The sequence below is a fragment of the Mobula birostris genome, chromosome 8 (assembly GCF_030028105.1).
Source record: "Mobula birostris isolate sMobBir1 chromosome 8, sMobBir1.hap1, whole genome shotgun sequence".
Classification (NCBI taxonomy): Eukaryota; Metazoa; Chordata; class Chondrichthyes; order Myliobatiformes; family Myliobatidae; genus Mobula; species Mobula birostris.
In genome coordinates this window covers 34,681,317-34,701,009 of record NC_092377.1, presented here as the reverse complement: position 1 = coordinate 34,701,009, position 19,693 = coordinate 34,681,317, and the positions used below count along the sequence as shown (strand labels likewise).

The window sequence follows — 19,693 nt, the reverse complement described above, 5'->3', positions numbered from 1 at the left end:
GAAAGGGGACTACATATTTTTGATTACATCATGGAATTTGATATAGAAACAAACAAAAATTACAATCAGCAGAACTGAAAGCAATACACATTGTATATAATGCTCGATATTGTATTTATTTGGATGAGAAGGAAATGGAGGCAAGACACTATTTTCCCTGTTTTCATCTCTCATGCCTTTCCATCCGCATGGTCATTTGACTCATCTGTTCTAAAGTAAACTGTTCATGAAACTCAAAAAAATGATAGACTAATTATATTCACTGTGTCTTTTGTACCTTAAAGTTTTAGTGCTATCAAAACTCTGCATTTTATTCCTCTAAGTATCAGCTAGTCTCAGTAACGGAACTCCTTTTTGTCAGAAGGCTGTGTCATGGTTTTATTCTGCATGTAATCGAGGTTGACATTGCAGTACAATTCTCTGAAGAGATGTTAAACCAAGGTTCCATCTGCCTATTCAGGTGAATATCAAAGGTGGCACTCTTTGAAGGAAAGTGGGGATTTTTTTCTGATGTTCTGGCTAAGATTTATTCCAAAAAAAACCTGTCAAAACACAATTAACTCTACTTCTGGAGTAATTTATTAATTACAGAACATTCGAGTTCCTTTATAGCTGCAGGTCTTTTGTTTTCGTTTTCAAAATTTAAAAATGCTTGCAGTAATTAAGTGGTTAAAGTTAAGTCAGACGAATGTCCTTAGAATATGAACCTTGAAATGAGCAGTAAGAGTACTGTGTATATCTTTGAAAAAAATCCTGTGTACCTCATTTTTGTGAAGTCTATAACAATAAATATTGCATGGTTATGAATGTAGTTTAACCAACAGAACAAATCTTACTGGATGTTCTTGTATGTGTACAATACTTTGATAGATATAGATCTTGCATCTTGTGTGTATTGTGATTATGGATTAGCAGAATCTGGAAATCTTCATTCACAAGACTTGAGTATAATGTAAGTCAAAGTTCATACTTTGACAGCCATTTGAAATGATTTGACAAGTAAAGGAAGTTTCTTATCACCACAATATGGCAAAATGTTATAAATTTGAACAGCATACATGTACAGAGAGCACTTTTGGCAATATAAAATGGGTAAATTGAAAGTTGAGTTACATAGAAACATAGAAAACCTGAGTTTAATATAATTGAACAAGTCAGAGGAAAGATTGCAATATTAAAGAAAAGTTTTTTAAAAATTGTTTCCTCTATATCACAATAAAATTATATTCGTTCCTAATAATTATTGAGAGAGGAATTCATCTGCCATGTTCTTATAACTAATTGTGGCTGATGATAGTTAGAAGCTGGTAACAGTCTTTTGCCCCAACGAAAGACGCAGCATAGTGTCCCAAATGAGCAAAGGGAATCATCGCTATTTTCTCAATTATTTTTTATTCTTTAGGAGGTGTCCGAAATAAACAGCTACCCTGATTAACTGATGGCCCATTTAACTGGGAGTCCACTGAAAATTAATTTCAAGTTTTGTGGCATAAGTCTTCATAAAGCCTGAAAGTAGCTATTTTTGGCAATTTCTATGTAATCAGTTGTTTTACTTAATGCAGATTTTAATTAGCCATTTAATTCTACGTTATGTTGTTTGATTTCACCGTTGAGCAGCATTTTAAATATCATACCTGTGCTCATCTCCTCCTTCCATTATGCTCCAAGAATCAATAAATGTAACTTACTAATGGTCTAAACTTTGATTTTTCACATTTGTGTTTCATGAAATTTTAAAACAAAGGTTGTTGTAGTGAAACTCCTGTTCAAATCTGTATTTTAATTTAATATATTGCATACACACCATTTGATTAGAATGGAAATGTTCTAGTTTTAACACATTAAATCACTTTAATTATAAAATATTGCTTTTTGAATAACAAGACCTGATTTCTTGGAAGTAAACTTTCTCTGTATCAGCAATTTACTGCTAGAGACGTTCATTTCAACAGATTTGGAGTCTGGAACAAAAAGGAATTACATTCATCACACTGAATTGTAAGTAATTGTCAGTCGATATGTAACTCTGTGAACGTAAAGCTGACAAAACACATACTGGGGCGGCATGGATAGCATGATGCTTTTATACTGGGTTCATTTCCTGCTGTTACCTTCAGGAGCTTGTGCATTCTCCCCGTGACTGCATGGGTTTCCTCTGGGTGCTCTGGTTTCCCCTCACATTGCAAAGATGTACTGGTTGGTAGGTTAATTGGTCATTGTAAATTGTCCCATGATTAGGCTAGGATTAAATTGGGGTGTTGCTGGCTGGCGTGGCTCGAAAAAGAAAATAATAAAATAAAACATTCAAGCACTTGATGTAAACAACTGAATGACTGTGAGTGTGTAATTCAACTATTATAAGGCATTAAAAAAAGTTACAATACCCTTATAACTACAAACATAGATAACAGGCATAGTGTTGTATAAAACTCTTAAAACCTGTTCGTGCTTCTTGAAAGTGAGTGTTTGAAATTGGGCATTATTACTTCACTCAATTTAAAGCAAGGGATGTGTGGTGTTAGTGTTGGGGAAAATCTGTTTGCAAAGAGTTTCAACTTGGTTTCGGGTGTGACTAGATTTAGCATCAGAATTGAGAAACAAAACTGTGGTGTGATTAAGAGCAACTGTATTGTGCCTTTGGAGTTCTGTCATCACCTGCATGTTTTCAGTCAGGAAGCATCTGCTTCCCATTGTAATTTGCTAATGATTTTTCTCTCTAACTGCATTCTTATATGCAGGTATCAGTAGATATTTTCCAGTAAACTGTACTTACAAATTCTCTTACAGATGACTTTTATGTGCTGACACAAAAGCTATGGGCAGACTATGTCTGAGGCCAGACCACTGGCTTTGTTAGGAGAGGTCCTGTTAATACAATGCGTCATTGCGGTTGTAGTGCCTGATTGAACTTTATAATATGAACCACACTGTGTTCTGACATGGTCAAAAGAATGTCTTTTCAACTTTGCGAAAGCTTGACGTGACTCCATCAACAGCACATTCACTGGATTCGTGAAATTTCCCATTGTTACAGATTTGAGCTGTCAATGATGCTGTCAGTTTATTTGCTCCAATAGACTGTTTGCTACGTTAGTCTACCACTGGAGTTGCCTTTCAGTGCATCCATTTACTTTGTAGTCATGAAACCCAGTGATAAAACTTTCATGGCTCAGATTTGTTTTTTGTATCTTTCACCCTTCTGACTTGTCAGAGTAAAGACTAAGTGTGAACTGTGAAATTACTCTTTTTAGTTGTGTCACCCTTCTGAGACAAAAATCGTGTTAGGATTTACATGGATCAATCTGTATACATAACTTCATTGTAATAGTGCAACACAAGTTGAACCTCCTCTTGGGAAATGGGGCCGGGCAAGTGGGGGAGCACTTTGGGACCAGCCTCTATAATTCTATTAGCTTTGAAATAAATATGGACAAAGATAGGACTGGTGCAAAAGTTGAAGTTCCTAACCAGGACCAGGCTGATTTTGAGAGCATTCGACAGGAACTTGCAGAGGTTAATTGGTAAAGGCTGTTAGCAGGTAAAGGGACATCCACCAAATGTGAGGCTTTTAAATGTGAGATAGGGAGCGAGCAGGGACAGCACATCCCTGTTGGAATGAAGGCTAAAGCTGGTTAGGATTAGGGAACACTGGTCAGAGAAAAGGAGGCATTTGTCAGGTATAGGCAGCCGTAATCAAATGAATCTCTTGAGGATTATAAGGGATGTAGGAGTATGCTTAAGAAGAAATCAGGAAGGAAAGAAGGGAACATGAGCTATCCTTGACAGATAAGGTAAAAGAGAATCCTAAAAGATATCTAAGTATATGAAGAGCAGAAGTGTAATGAGAGAGAGAATAGGTCCCCATAAGGATTGGTGTGGTTTTCCATGTGTGGAGGAAAGTGAGGTGGGTGATGTCTTCTCATCTGTATTTACTGTGGAAAAGGTCAGGGAAGCTTGGGAAATATGTCCAGAAACATATCGATATTATAAGAATATGTGTTGGTAGTCTTGAGGTGCATTACGATGGGTAAATCCTTGTGGACATGTTGGAAGCTAGAGAAGAAATTGCTGGCAGAGATTTTTCTACCTCGTTAGCCACAGGTGAGGACAACTGGAGAGGTGGCTAATTTTGTGCCTTTAAGGAAATGATAAGCATAACCTCAGTGGTGGGAAAGGATGGAATCAAGAGGATTGATAGAGGGCAGGGCAGAAGGTGTTATCGACATGGACTTCAGCAAATGTTTTGACGCGGTCCCACATGGTAGGCTGGTCTGGAAAGAGATCACATGGGATCCAAGGTGATCCAGACAACTGGATACAAAATTGGCCTGGGAGATTGTTTTTCAAACTGGAGCCCTGTGACTAAAGTTGTGCCACTGAGATTGGTGCAGTGTACCGTGTTGCTTATTATATATATGAATGATTTTGCAAATGAAGGTGACCTAATTAGCAAGTTTGTGAATAATCACAAAATTGTTGATGTGGTGGACATTGTAAGATTACAACAGGACTTAGATCAACAGGAAATGTGGATAAAGGAATGGCAGACAGCATTTAACTCAGACAAGTGTGAAATATTGCATTTATGGGAAATCAAACCTGGGCAGAACATAACAGTAAATGACAGGGCACTAGGGAGTACTGCAGAACGGAGAGATCTAGTGAGAAAGATATAAGTGGCGACACAGCAGGCAAGGTGATGAAGAAGTTGTGGAGCATGCTTGTATCAGACGGAGTATTGAGTACAGGGGTTTGGCATGTCACATTACAGCTGTTCAAGACATTGGTAAGAACTGTGTGCAGTTCTGGTCGCCATATTGAAGGAAGGATATGCAGAGATGGTGCAGAAAAGATTAATAAAAATGTTAGTAGGACTGGAGGGCTTGAATTATAAGGAAAAACATGTTAGGTCGGGACTGGAGCAAAGGACGATGAGAAGTGACCCTATGAAAGGGCATGAATAAGGGAAATGGGTTACCGTCTTTCCCACAGGAGGGTGCCTAAAACTAGATGGCATAGTTTTAAGTGAGAGAAAAAAATAAAGAGCATTTAAGCAATAGGTTCCCACACAGGGTAAATGAAGCAAAGTGGCAGAGGCAAATACAATACACATTTAAAAGGTGCTTGGACAGGTTCAATGACATTATAGCCCAATGCAGGCAAGTAGGACAAGCTCAGGAAAGTACCTTAATTCACCTTGAACAAGTCAGTACAATGGGCTTTTTCTGTGCTATGTAGCTCTGGCTCTTTGTTTTTTTGGATTACCTGATTAAGCTAACAGAACCTTTCATTTAATTGATAGGGGATAACTTATACTGAACGTATTAAGCTGCATCTAACTTTTTTTTAATGATTTTGTTTGTAAGTAGTTTAACTGCATAATATGGCTTGCTTTTCTCCAGACTATTAGATATCAGAATACTTTTTAATGAAGAACTTCCAATTTATACTGTTGAATTTCCTTGGAATAAGTTTTTTCAAATAGCACTGAAGCATATCAGTTCTGGAGGAAATTGTAAATGTTACTTCACTCTTTAAAAAGAGAGGGAATCAGAAGAAATTTTAAGCCCATTAGCCTGACTTCAGTAGTTGGGAAGATGCAGGAATCCATTAAGGATGAGGTTTTGGAATATGTGGAGGCACATGATAAAATAGGCCTAATTTAGCATGATTTCCTAAGGGGAAATCTTGCCTCACAAATCTGTTGGAATTTTTTGAGGAAATAACAAGCAGGATCGACAAAGGAGAGTCAGTCGATGTACACTTGGATTTCCAGAAGGCCTTTGACAAGGTGCAGCACACAAGGCCGCTTAACAAGATAAGGGCCCATGGTCTTACGGGGAAGATTCTAGCATGGATAAAGTAGTGCCTGGTTGGCAGGAGGCAAAAAGTGGGAATAAAGAGGGCCTTTTCTGGTTGCCAGGCGGTGACTGTTGGTTCTCTGCTTGGGTCAGTGTTGGGACCATTTTTTATGTTATATGTTAATAATTTGCATGATGGAATTGGTAGCTTTGTTGCCAAGTTTGGGGATAATATGAAGATAGGTGGAGAAGCAGATTATGTTGAAGCAGGGACTCTGCAGAAGGACTTGGACAGATTAGGAAAATGGTCAAAGAAGTGGCAGCTGGAATGCAGTGCAGGGAAGTGTATGGTCACGCACTTTGGAAGAAGGAATAAAGGCATGGACTATTTTCTAAACGGGGAGAAAATTCAGTATTCAGAGGTGCAGATGGACTTGGGAGAGTCCCTTTGCACTATGACTAAGCTATTATCAGAGTATTGCGAGAAGTTTTGGGCCCTTATCTACAAAAAGATTTGCTGGCATTGGAGAGGGTCTAGAGGAGGTTCACAACAATGTTTCCAGGAATGAAAGGATTTACGATTGAGGAGCTTTTGATAACTGTGTGTCTGCACTCGCTGGAGTTTAGACGAATGAGGGGGCATCTCATTGCAACCTATTGAATATCGAGAGGTCAGGATAAAGTGGATATGGAGAGGATGTTTCATATCGTGAGTGAGTCTTGGACCAGTGGGCGCAGCCTCAGAATAGAAGGATGCCCATTTAGAACAGATGAGGAGGAATTCCTTTAGCTGGAGCGTAGTGAGTCTGTGGAATTCATTGCCACAGAAGGCTGTGGGGGAACACAGATGCTGTCAATGACATAAGTCATTTGATACATTTAAAATAGAAGTTGATAGGTTTTTGATTAGTCAGGGTGTCATAGGTTATGGAGAGAAAGCAGGAGAATAGAGTTGAGGGGGGTAATAAATCAGTCATGATGGAATTGCAGAGCTGACTCAATGGATTGAATGGTCTATTTCTGCTCTTATGTCTTATTGTCTTAATTGGGGCATACAAATTTTGTGATAGCAAAATACTTTGTAGATCATTAAATCTCAAGAATTATTTCACAAGTAATAATTATAAATACATTTCTAAGATTAAAACAGAAAAACAATGAAAAGTATTGCAATGAGGGGTGACCTCATTGAAATTTATTGAATGGTGAGAGGCCTTGATGGAGTAGATGGGGAGAGGATGTTTCCTGTGATGGGAGAGTTTAGGACCAGAGGGGCATCCTTTTAGAACAGAGATCGGGAGGAACTTTAGCCAGAGACTGCTGAATCTGTGGAATTCTTTTCCACAGACTGCTGTGGAGGCCAAGTCTTCATGTATATTTAAGGCAGAGGTTGATAGATTCTTGATTGGTCAGGCCATGAAGGGATACAGGGAGAAGCCAGGGGTCTGGGGCTGAGAGGAAAATTGGATCAGCCATGATGAAATGGTGAAGTACAGTCAATGGCCCAAATGGCCTAATTCTGCTTCTATATCTTATGGTCTTATGCCAGTTCTTAAAGTGTTTATTCTTAAATGTTTTTGTAATACAATTAACCAAAATATATCTTTAGTTTTAATCAGACCTTGACATTGTTGGTGATGAAGTGCTTTGAGAGGTTGTCATGGCCAGAATCAACACCTACCTAAGCAAGCACCTGGACCACAATACTGCCACAATAGGTCCACAGCAGATGCACTCTCCACTCAGCCTTCGATCACCTGGGTGATAGCAATACTTAGGTCATGCTGCTGTTCAACATCGTCATACTCACAGTACTAATCTAACAAACTCCAATCAGTGCCTGGGCCTTTATACCTCCCTCTGCAACTGGATCCTTGGCTTCCTCATCGGGAGACCACAGTCAGTGGAGATGGGAAATAACATCCCCTTAATGACAATCAACACTTGCACACGTCAAGGATATGTGCTTAGTCCACTGCTCTATTCCCTGTACACCCTGACTGTGTAGTTAAGCACAACTTAACATCATCTATAAATTTGCAAATGACACAGCTATTATTGGTAGAATATCAGATGGTGATTTGGAGGCATACAGGAGCGAGCTTGATCAGCTGATTGAGTGGTTTTGCAGCAACAATTGTGCATTTAACGTCAGTAAGACCAAGGAACTTGAGGGAGGCAAAGTCAAGGAAACACACACCAATCCTCATCGCGAGATCAACAGTAGAAAGGGTGAGCAATTTCAAGTTCCGGGGTGTCAGCAGCTCTGAAGATCTATTTTAGGTTCAACATGTTGATGCAATTACAAAGAAGTCACAACAGCTGCTGTATTTAATTAACAGTTTGAGGAGAATTGGTATGTCAACAAAGACAGTGGCAAATTTCTTCAGATGTACCATGGAGAGCATTCTAACTGGTTGTATCACTGTCTGTAACGGAGGGGCCACTGCACAGGATGGGAAAAAGCTGCAGAAGTTGCAAGCTTCTTGGGCACTAGGTTAAAAAGTTATTCAGAAGGTGGGAACTGTCGTTAAGCACCCCCATCACCCAGAAGATGCCCTCTTTTTATTGCTACCATTGAGGAGGAGGTACAGGACCCTGAAGACATGCACTCAATGTTTTAGTAACAGCTTTTTCCCTACCACCATCAGGTTCCTGAATGCACATTGAATCCATATGCACTACCTCATTTTGTTTCCCTTTGACTTCTTATTTCTTTCACTACTTGTTTAATTTTTATAAAATTTTATTGTAATTGATAGTTTTTAGTTATGTATTACAATGTACAACTGCTGCAAAACAGCATTTCACACCATATGCCAGTGATAATTAAACCTGATTCTGATAGTTTATCTGATTTACTAAATAATAGAAATAAAATTACAGTATTAGATATCAATTTAGCAGCTGAACTTCATGGCCACTAGGTGGCAAGAGTGTCACAATAATATAACAATGCGTGTTTCTTTTTAAGACTGAAATGCTGAGCAAACGCAGGTTAAAATGACAAGTCATAGGGGACGTAGTAAAGATATTGCTCTCTTTCTTGCGTGGTCACTTCCCTCCCTCTCTCCCTTCCCCTCTGTCTTTCCTTCTCTCTCATTCTATTCCTCCTTCCCTCCCCCTACCCCGAGGGCTCAGCAGAGTGTAAAATATTTAAGACTTGGAACAAAATGGACATCTTAAGATGGATTGCATTTAAAACTTAATCCTTTCCAGGTTTTGTTTTCAAATCTGATGTTATTTTTATTTTAGATTTGTGTTGAAGTAAATAAAAAACATTTACGAAGTGTTTCTTTTTATTAATTTATATCTTCATCAACTTGCCATGTGTGTTAAAGTTCTTTTTAAAAATATTGTTTTGATCCATTCATTGGAATGTACCAATGACCAATCATTTATAAAAGCAATTGCAGGGGCAAGGTTGGAAGCAAATTATTTAATTTTTCTCACTTAATTTTCTTCTGAAATTGCTGGTTCACATTACAAACCCAAACAATGCCCAGTGCTTTAAGCCAAAGTGTTTGTATCTTGATAGTGTACCAGGACATTGTTGGCTCCCACACATCACTGCTATGGTACATGGTGCATTTATGCACTGAAATATCAGCATTTCCATTAATGGTATCGCAGGGGAAAATGGTCAACTTAGTTGTGTGTAGGCCCTTAAGACTACATGCCGCACTTGCAGTATTCCCAATGGTATTGGGCCCCATATCTCAGAAAGGATGTGTTATCATTGGAGAGTCCAGACGAGATTCACGAGGATGATTCTGGGAATGAAGGAGTTAACATGCAAGGTGCATTTGCCAGCTTTGGGCTTCTACTCACTGGAACTTAGAAGAATGTGGGGGGATCTCATTGAAATCTACCAGATGTTGAAAGGAGTAGATAAGTTGGATGTGGAAAGGATGTTTCCTGTTTTGGGGGTATCCAGAACCAGAGGGCACAAGCCTCAAAATTGAGGGGTGACTTTTTAGAACAGAGCGAAGGAGGATTTTTTTGTTTAGCCAGGGAGTGGTGAATCTTTGGAATGCTCTGGCATAGATGGTAGTGGAGGCCAAGTCTGTGGGTACATTTAAAGCAGAAATTGATAGTTTCCTGATCAGTCAGGGCATGAAAGGATATGCCCGAAAGGCAGGTGTATGGGGTGGAGTGGGATCTGAGGTCAGCTGTGATGGAATGGTGGAGCAGACTCGATGGGCTGAATGGCTGAATCCTGCTCCTATGTCTTATGGTCTTAAGAGGGCCACGTAGACAGTTCACTGTTTACTTTGGAAATTAAGGGAAAGTGAATCTATGGAATTTTTATTTATTGTGAACTGAGCAGCACAATGAGAGTTCTCAGACACCACTACACCTGCCTAATGCTGATACAGTATTCACAAGATGACCAAAACCTTGCTTTCACTACTGGAGCTAGTAAGGGTGAGTCATGTCTTGTGTTCTAGGGTGGAGTGAGTGTTCTTAGCACAGAAGCATTCCATGGTTTGAACAATGAGGCAATGTTGCAGCTCTATAAAACTGGCTAGATCACACCTTAGAGTACTGTGCTCAGTTCTGTTCACCTCGTTATAGGAAGGATATGGAAACTTTAGAGGGGATGCAGAGGAGATTTGTCAAGATACCGTCTGGACTAGAGAATATCTTTTATGAGGAAAGATTGAGTGAGCTAGGGCTTTTCTCTTTGGATTGTTGAGAGGTGATCGGATTGATAGAGGTGTATGATATTATGAGAGGCATAGATAGAGTGGACAGCGAATACCTTTTTCCCAGATGACAATGGCTAATATCAGAGGACACTTGTTTAAGGAGAGTGGAGGGAAGTTTAGAGGAGATGTCAGAGGTAGGTTGTTTACACAGAGTGGTGGGTGTCTGCAATGCACTGCTGGGGGTAAAAGAGAACATTTAAGAGTCTCTTGAATAGGCGCATGGAAGGAAATAAAATGAGGGGTTCTGGGCTCTATAAAAGGGAAGTTTTAGATTGATCATGCAGTTGGTCTACATTGATCAATGCAACTTTGCAGGCCAAAGATGCTGTCATGTGCTATATTGTTCCATGTTCTAAGCAATCTTCATGTTTATTAAAATCTTTTTTAAAAATACCTTTTACAGTATTACCAATGAAGCTGGTGCCTCCATATATAGTGTTAGCCCAGAGGCTGCTAAAGAGATGCCCAATCTGGATCCAAATCTCAGAAGTGCAGGTGAGCTAAATTCCAATTCACTTGTGTAAAAGTCTACATTTAACTAATTAAACATTTAGATTGCTGGCTTTATTTAAATATAATTTGTATCACATTGCTGACATAAATCAAAAGCCAAAATTCCAATTTAATCTAAACAAGGGGTGCACTGTTTCCCTCCTTCAAAAATTTACTAGCAAAACTACATTTCCAGTAATTGAATTTTCTCAGTACAGTTTTCTGAGTTGGCATTTTATTCAAATCCTTCATGCTGATGTGCAGTTTTATTAGGACTCACTGAAAAGTAATTGAGAATAGCAAATCATGTCTTCATTTTCCCTTTGCTAAACCTGACTGATCGTCCAGGCTTTCCTTCTCAGTACCTCAGTGGCTCCATTCCTTTGAACTATTGAGGGAATACAGTATTAACATCTTGCTAAGAGTATACACTTAAAGTTATTCTGGCATATTTTAATCCTTCATTCTACTTGGTTTATTCATGATCTATTATGAATATTGTATATGTTGCTTTACTTCATTTTAAATTGTAATCTTTAGGATATTTTGTAACTATTCTAAATACTTCATTACATCATTTCAATATTGCACTGAAGTTACCTTTATCATTAACTTAGAGCCTAACCAATCATACAGTTGATCATTGGACCACCACAATATTTTCCATTAACCATTGGGATGTAAAACAAGATCAGAAATATTCACTGATTTTGACTACTAATATATTTGCCACTTAATACAATTAAAGCACCTTCATTTTGATATACCTTTTGAGTCAAATTTGTAAAAAAATTTTAACTATTTGGATGTGATTTCATTGCGAAAATTGTTTTTCTGTGCTGTAGTCACATTTTAGTTGGATGAATATTTTCCCAATCAAATTTTCAATTAGTGACTGGGATGGAAATGAAACACTGTAATTATGGTTTCCTGTTCTTGCTGATGCCCACATGTGAATTAACAGAAAAAATGTAATTACATGCATCCCAATATGCTGTGCTAGGGATCTTACAGAAATCATACAGAAAATGGATAGGCAGCTTCTTCGTTCTAGATTGTATAAATTTGTTTTAGTACTTACCAAATATACGTACATCTTGTGCTAACCATACCCTTACCTGCAGGTATTATCTTTCATTTTGTGGGAAGCTTACAGTATCCCAATTTGTAGCTGCACAGTATGCAGTAGTGTTAGAAAGTTTATGAACCCTGAAGGGTCTTCTCTAGTTCTGCATGAATATGACCTAAAATGTGAGCAGATCTTCATGCAAGTCCTAAAACTAGATAAAGAGAACCGAATTAAATAAATAACACAAAAACATTATACTTGTTCATTTATTTATTGAGAAAAATGATCCAATATTACATGTATTTGTTGGAAAAAGTATGTGAGTCATTGCTTTCTGTAACTGGTGTAACCCCCCTTCCTGTACAGCTATAACTTCAACCAAACATTTCCAGTCACTGCTGATCAGTCCTGCTTATCGGCTTGGAGGAGTTTTAGGGCACTCCTCCAAGTTGAATTGCTTCAACTCTGGGATGTTAGTGGGGTTCCTATCATGAACTGCTTGTTTCAGGTCCTTCCACAACATGTTCTATAGGATCAAGTTCAGACTTTGACTTGGCAATTCCAAAATACAAATTTTCTTCTTTTTAAACCATTCTGCTGTTGATTTACTCTTGGATCATTGTCTGATTGTATTATCCAATTTCTATTAAGCTTCAGGTGAAGGACTGCTACCTTAACATTTTCCTGTAAAATGTCTTGATACCATTTTGAACTCATTGTTCCCTCAATGATTGCAAGCTGTCCAGGCTCTGAGGCAGCAAAGCAGCCCCAAACCATGAGGCTCCTTCTACCATGCTTCACAGTTGGGATGAGGCTTTGGCGTTGGTGTGCAGTACCCTTTTTCCTCCAAACGTAGCGGTATGCATTTCTGCCAAAAAGCTCAGCTTTTGTTTCGTCTGTCCATGCAACATTGTCCCAGGAGCATTGTAGAAAGTCTTTTGCAAACTTGAGACCTGCAGCAATTTTTTTTTTTGGAGAACAGCGGTTTCCTCCGTGATGTCCTTCCATGAACAGCTTTCTTGTTCAGTGTTCTTCTGACAGTGGACACATGAACAGAGACTTTAGCAAGTTCTAGAGATTACTGCAGGTCTTTTGCTGTTATCCTTGGGTTCTTTTTCACCACCTTCAGCATTCAACATTTTACTCTTGGTGTGATCTTTGCAGGATGCCCACTCTGAGGGAGAGTAGCAACAGTACTGAGTTTCCTCCATTTGTAGACAATTTCTCTTAGTGTGGACTGATGAACACTCATGTCTTTAGAAATGCTGTTGTAGCCTTTTCCAACTTCATGCATCTCTACAATTCTTCTAAGATCCTCTGAAAGTCGTTTTGATCGAGGCATGGTGCACATAAACAGATGTTTCTTGAGAAGAGCATCACTTCCCAACCCTCCAAGCAGACCATTGCCTTTGTCAGAGCTGGAGAACAGCCTATACCTGCCAAAAGAACATCTGCAGGCATTCTGACCTCTGCAAGGGCCTGGCAGCTGTTGGTGGACCTCGAAGGGCAGCTGAAGTTCCCCAACCATATCGCAGCCACCACCCTGCGACCAGACATTGTCCTAGTGTCTGAGTCTACTAAGCAAGTGGTGCTGCTGGAGCTGACAGTCCCATGGGAAGATAGCTTGGAAGAGGCCTTTGAAAGGAAGCTCTCCAAGTACGCAGGACTGGTCAGCAACTGTCAGCAGGCTGGATGGAGAGTGAGGTGTCTCCCAGTGGAGGTTGGTTGTAGGGGATTCGTAGCCCATTCTTTAGTTAGAGCTTTCAGCATTTTGGGCATCGAGGGAGAGAGGAAGAGGATGCGGCAGAGAGGGCCTCAAGATGGCTGTGGCTCAAAAGAGGGGAGCCATGGAGTCATAAGTAGCTAGCCATCTGGACGCAAGCTGGGGTCTGATCAGCCCCGGCTGGGTCACCTGGAGGAGGTTGTATGATGTTGAAAGACCCGAAACACCCGATGATTCCAGGAACATCACTGAAGATGTGTCGAGAAGCATCAATAGATGTGTGTACACAGTCAGTAATCTGACTTTGTGTGTCTTTTTTATAGGGCCTCTACAACCCACACTTCCAATCTCTTCTCATTGATAAGAACACCTGACTCCAAATAGCTTTTGTAGAAGGCATTACCCCTGAGATTCATTTACTTTTTCCAACAAATACATGTAATATTGGATCATTTTTCTCAATAAATAAATGAACAACTATCATGTTTTTTGTGTTATTCATTTAATTGCGTTCTCTTTATCCAGTTTTAGGACGTGTGAAGATTTAATCACATTTTAGGACATATTTATGCAGAAATAGAGAGAATTCTACAGGGTTCACAAACTTTCTAACATCACTGTAAGCTAGATTTGTTTCTTCAAGTAATTATTTAATCAGACACTTTTAAATATTTTTGTTTCCATATAAATATTTGTATGTAAAATATTTTTTCTGTTAGCACTTAAGGTGTGTATTATAGCCTTTTCAAGATTTTATGCAGTGTTCAGAATTACACAGAGAAATGGCATGGGAACAAAATTTGTCCTTTATTATTGAGTCAGTGTATCATATGGTATTACTGCTTTTAAAATGCTTTTCTGTGATGCCAACAGACTAAGAATTAATATTTGCCCCTTAATTTGCTGAAAAATGAGTTAATACAAAAATGTTTAGTATTTGCTTTTAAGTTAATAGAGATATTATCTTAAGTCATGGGCAAGTTTTTGAGTTTCTTAATGTAAAGTTATTTTAAGTGGAAATTTCTACTTTTTAAGTTGAGACATATTTGATTGTTGTAACTAAAAATAAAGATTTTTCTGACCAATTGCTAGTCTGTCTTAGACAGCACTGCTTGAAGGAGGATCCCCGAAAGGGCGCCGTAAAGCAAAAGGTCACATTGTGAAGTATTGTCAACTCCCATCTGCCTGTCATTTCTCCACAGGCCAAAATACATTGGATTAATTTACACTTAAACTGGAGCAAGCTGCTTACACTTTGCCTTTGTGAAATGCCTTCTGGCTTCCCGTGTTATGAATTTGAAGCCGTAATATCAGTGAGGTCAAACCCTAGAGGATGTGTCATGAAAATAGGTGCACAGTCACGGCTGTAATGGTACTTAGTGTGAGTAGAAGTAAGGCTCAGAGGAAGCATAATTCCTTCTGACTGTTTCTTAAGGAAAGAAAAGCATTTAACAAACTAGGTGTGTGGGAATTTTGCCACAATGTCAATTTAAGATATTGTCTACCTTAACCTTAAACCTAAAAGAGCATTGCTAGCTTTTAGCAACATAAAGGAAAAGGTCACTTTTCTTTTAAGAGAATGAAACATTTATTCAGCACCACTTTTTACAATTACAATCTTCTCAGCTGTCGTTAAATAATATAAAGTCATTAATTAGCAAAATTAGCAACTGTTGCAATATTTATCCCATGTTGGACTTTATGTTGGAGAAATTTATTGAACTTAAAGTGATTATATATGTCAAAATATTTTGAGACACAGTTGATGAAGATCCACTTACATTTTAGGACTTATTTTAAGTTTTAAAAATATTTTCTGAGTTAAAATAAGCTTTATAAGATGCAATCACAAATAAAGGTATTGTGTTTCATCAGTTCCTGATCCTTATATCATTCTCTGTGAATGTTGAATTACTTGTTTCATCTAACAAAGCTTATGATGGTAGTTATGACTGTCTGATTTTTCAAGATAAGGACTTGCATCTACTACTAGAATCACAATTTCAATGAGAAATACTTACAGAGCAGACAACTATCTTATGTGAAATGACATAGTTCATGGTGTAATTTATAGGCCAGTGGCAAAAGGAATCTCACATCATAGAAGTGACGGTGGTAGCCTTTCCCAAGTATTATGCACACAAAACTGGCTGAGGGTTTCAAAGCACTTAGATCATTTGTTCAAGGTTTATTGTAAGCACATTGCAAAATTGTGATTTCTACTACATATGGCCTTCAGTAACTTAACAAGGACAGCAAGTCACTGCATATAACAGAATAGTTAATGGAATAGCACTCAGGATTTTGAACCATTGTTCCAGAAAGATAACTGCAATCACACCAGAGCAGCTGAAATCTGGAGTTTTCAACAAAAATCACATAACACTCTGAAATTATTGAATTGTTATTAAAAGCCTACCTGGTCACTAATGGAGAAGGAATTTGTCATCCTTACCTCGTCACATTTAGATGTGATTCCAAATATACCAATGCGGTTTATTCGTAACTCCTTCCATAGTGGCAATTAAGGATGGTTCTTTTTAAAGCAGTTTGTGTTCGAAGTTGATTACACATTGGAATGAAATACATTTGATGTACTGGATTATTGATCTTGATTTGGAACCTAAGTAATTTCTACTTGTACTGTAAACAACAGGAATTCTGCAGATGCTGGAAATTCAAGCAACACACAGCAAAGTTGCTGGTGAACGCAGCAGGCCAGGCAACATCTCTAGGAAGAGGTGCAGTCGACGTTTCAGGCCGAGACCCTTCGTCAGGACTAACTGAAGGAAGAGTGAGTAAGGGTCTCGGCCTGAAACGTCGACTGCACCTCTTCCTAGAGATGCTGCCTGGCCTGCTGCGTTCACCAGCAACCTTGATGTGTGTCTACTTGTACTGTAGCCAGATTGGTATAGACTTATTAATGGTACATTTATGTTGTGTCCTCAGAATTGGCATTTTAACTCTACTAACATTCCTTCAAGGATCTTTGGTTTAAAATGTTAATGCCTCACGACTAATACAAAACTATCCCTTAGGATTTTGACTAGAGTTCATTGCTCTGATTTCCCAAGCAGTGTGTCCTAGATGCTGATTGAGGACTGAAATTTCAGTTTATTATTTGTACAAATTAATGTACTTGGAGAAGTGATCAGAATTGATTATGAGTACAATTTAATAATGGGAGAAATTACAAAGAATTCTCTTTTAGTATTCTGGATATAAATTAGCAGTTTCATTTAAGCCCCATAGCCAACTTTTGATGGGGTATTAAAAAGGTATATTGCTTTTAATTTACTGAATAATATGTTTAAAGAGCATCTTTCTGAAAGCTAATGACCACACGCTATTCAAATATATATGAACTTGTTGATTGCCTTAGGGAAACTTGGATAAGATACTTAACTGCTGCAGTAGACTGCTAATATGATATATATCATTGAAAGCTAACTGACCATTACTTAGGAGTTTAGAAATTTGGGGATGTGAATAAGAGACCAAGACCTCCAGTGAATTTACTGAATATTTGTTCATTTACAAAGATTCAATAGAACTGATATCTCAAGTAGCCATCCAAAGTTTGAAAATTGCATGGCACTAATGAATTGGTATTTTATTTGGACCTTTTGTAGATAATGTAGAAAGAAGTTTTATGCATTTTTTAACATTGTTAAAGTGAATCTGGGGTGTTAAACATATGGCCCAATAAATATCACAAAACAGTCGGAAGTTCATTGACCCAGAGCTCATATTTTGAAGTTATAAAAATGTTCTGCATCTCATTTTATAGCATGTAATGAATGAGAACCAGATTTTATAACTGGGTACTAACCTAATATTTTATTAAGGGCCCAAGAAAATATAAATGTGCTTGTGTTTGGAAATCCTTTTTTTAAATTCGAAGACTTAATTGCTATGACTTCATATTTGCAGTCATATTTCTAATGTATTTTTCAGATCTTCCCCACACTGTGCCCCATTTGTCGTGATACAGATGGCAGCCAAACTACATTTATTCTGAGGCTACATGGGAGGAATCAAATAAAATGCCCATGTATTTTTGTTTTTACTGCTTCTCCAGCTGCCTCAAGAGAATAATCTTCATAACTAGGATCATTAACAAAGGATCTCAAAATATTTTAGGTATTCTTTGCTGAAACAGCATTGATGACATTACAAAAGAAGCAAACTTGCCCTGTTTGACTTCATTTCATCTGCTGAGAAATGTGCTGTGGTCCAAAAGCTTCGAGTTCATTGTCAGCTGGTTCTGAAGCTAGCTCAAAAGTCTTTAAAGCAAATGATAGAATTAAATGGTTAGCCTATAGTCAAAACTTTTTTAAAAAAATGCAGAATCTGTAGTATCTATGCCCTTTTATAAACTGCCAATCTTAGGTTCTTGCCTAATATGACAAGTTCTATCAAAAGAGTACAGAGAAAATTTGCAAGTATGTTTGCTGGGCCTAGAGGACCTGAGTTATAAGGAAAGATTGAGTAGGTTAGGAGTTAGAACATAGAAGATTGAGAAGAGATTTGTTAGAGGTATACAAAATTATGAGGGGTATAGATAGGGTAAATGCAAGCAGGCTTTTTCCACTGAAGTTGGATGGGACTACAATGAGAGGTCATAGGTTAAGGGTGAAAGGTGAAAAGTTTACGAGGAACATGACAGAAAACTTCACTCAGCGGGTCACGAGAGTGTGGAATGAGCTGCCAGCGTAAGTGGTGCATGCAAACTTGATTTCAAAGTTTAAGTAAAGTTTGGATAGGTACATGAATAGTAGGGGGTATGGAGGGCTATGGTCCTGGTGTAGGTCGATGAGAGTAGGCAATTTAAATTGTTTTGACATGGACTAGATGGGCCTGTTTCTGTGCCATACTTTTCTGTGACTCTATGACATTTTTCCCAGGGCAGCAATGGCTAGTACCAGAGGACAGATGTTTAAGAAGAAAGTTTTACGTCTGAGGTAGCATTTTTATACAGAGCGGTAGGTGCGTCGAACGTATGTGGTGGTAGAGGCTGATACATTAGTGACAGTTAAGGGACTTGTTAGATGAGCAGATGGATGTAAGAAAAGTGGAGGGTTATGGTGGAGGAGGGATGGTGTTTATATAGGTTGGAACAGTGTCGTGGGCCGTAGGGCCTGTAATATGCTGAACTGCTCCATGTTCTATGATAATTAATGCTTGGCAATAAATATATGACTTGCCACAGATACCTATGTTATATAGAAGTAAATGGAAAAAGCAGTCAATTTGATTCCTAATGTTTTGCCTGATCATCCATTCACTCATACATACCTTATGTATCAAATGCCTGAGTTAAAAAATTGAAGAAATGTTTAGAAAATGGAAGTCTGCACAAAATGGTAGGAACATTCAGCAGCTCAAGGACTACCTATGGAAAGAGAAACAGAATTAATGTTTCATGTCAAAGATATTTTTAAAAATAATTTAATGAGACACAATATAACACTGACCTCTCTTGGGCTCCAAGATTGCATCAAGAGAGTGGGAAGACACAACAGGGGAGGAGGTGACTCTGGGACACCAGGAGTCATCGTTGAGCCCTCCAGAGATGTAGTCGGCTAATCCTTCAAGGAAGGAGGGTACACACTTGAAAACCCCTGCATGTCAACCCTGTGTTACTCCCAACATCAAGGCAGTCTTGAGCAAGTGCTCATTACCCATTGGCATGAGGGGTTTTAACATTTTATCCTGTGGGGTCTTTTTTTTGATATTTTTGGAAATATATAGTGGGTTGGGCGAGCACGTGTAGAGAGAGAAACTGGGTAAAGACTTCAGGTCACTGACCACTTGTCAGAACTGACGAGTTATGATACAAAGACAAAGGCTGGTTATCTTAGATTATAGAATTAAGGGTTAAGTTCGAAGTGTA

At 38.4% G+C, this 19,693-nt stretch overlaps 1 protein-coding gene across 3 annotated transcripts in view; it reads left to right on the top strand.

Annotated features, from left to right (window-relative positions):
• The window catches only part of srbd1 (S1 RNA binding domain 1), a 307,185-nt gene that overhangs the window by 107,985 nt on the left and 179,507 nt on the right, over positions 1-19,693 (top strand). For all 3 annotated transcript variants that reach the window (XM_072264996.1, XM_072264995.1, XM_072264997.1), the window contains exon 16: positions 10,917-11,008. In XM_072264996.1, the coding sequence (XP_072121097.1) occupies positions 10,917-11,008 (92 nt within the window). The remainder of the gene's footprint in view (positions 1-10,916; positions 11,009-19,693) is intronic.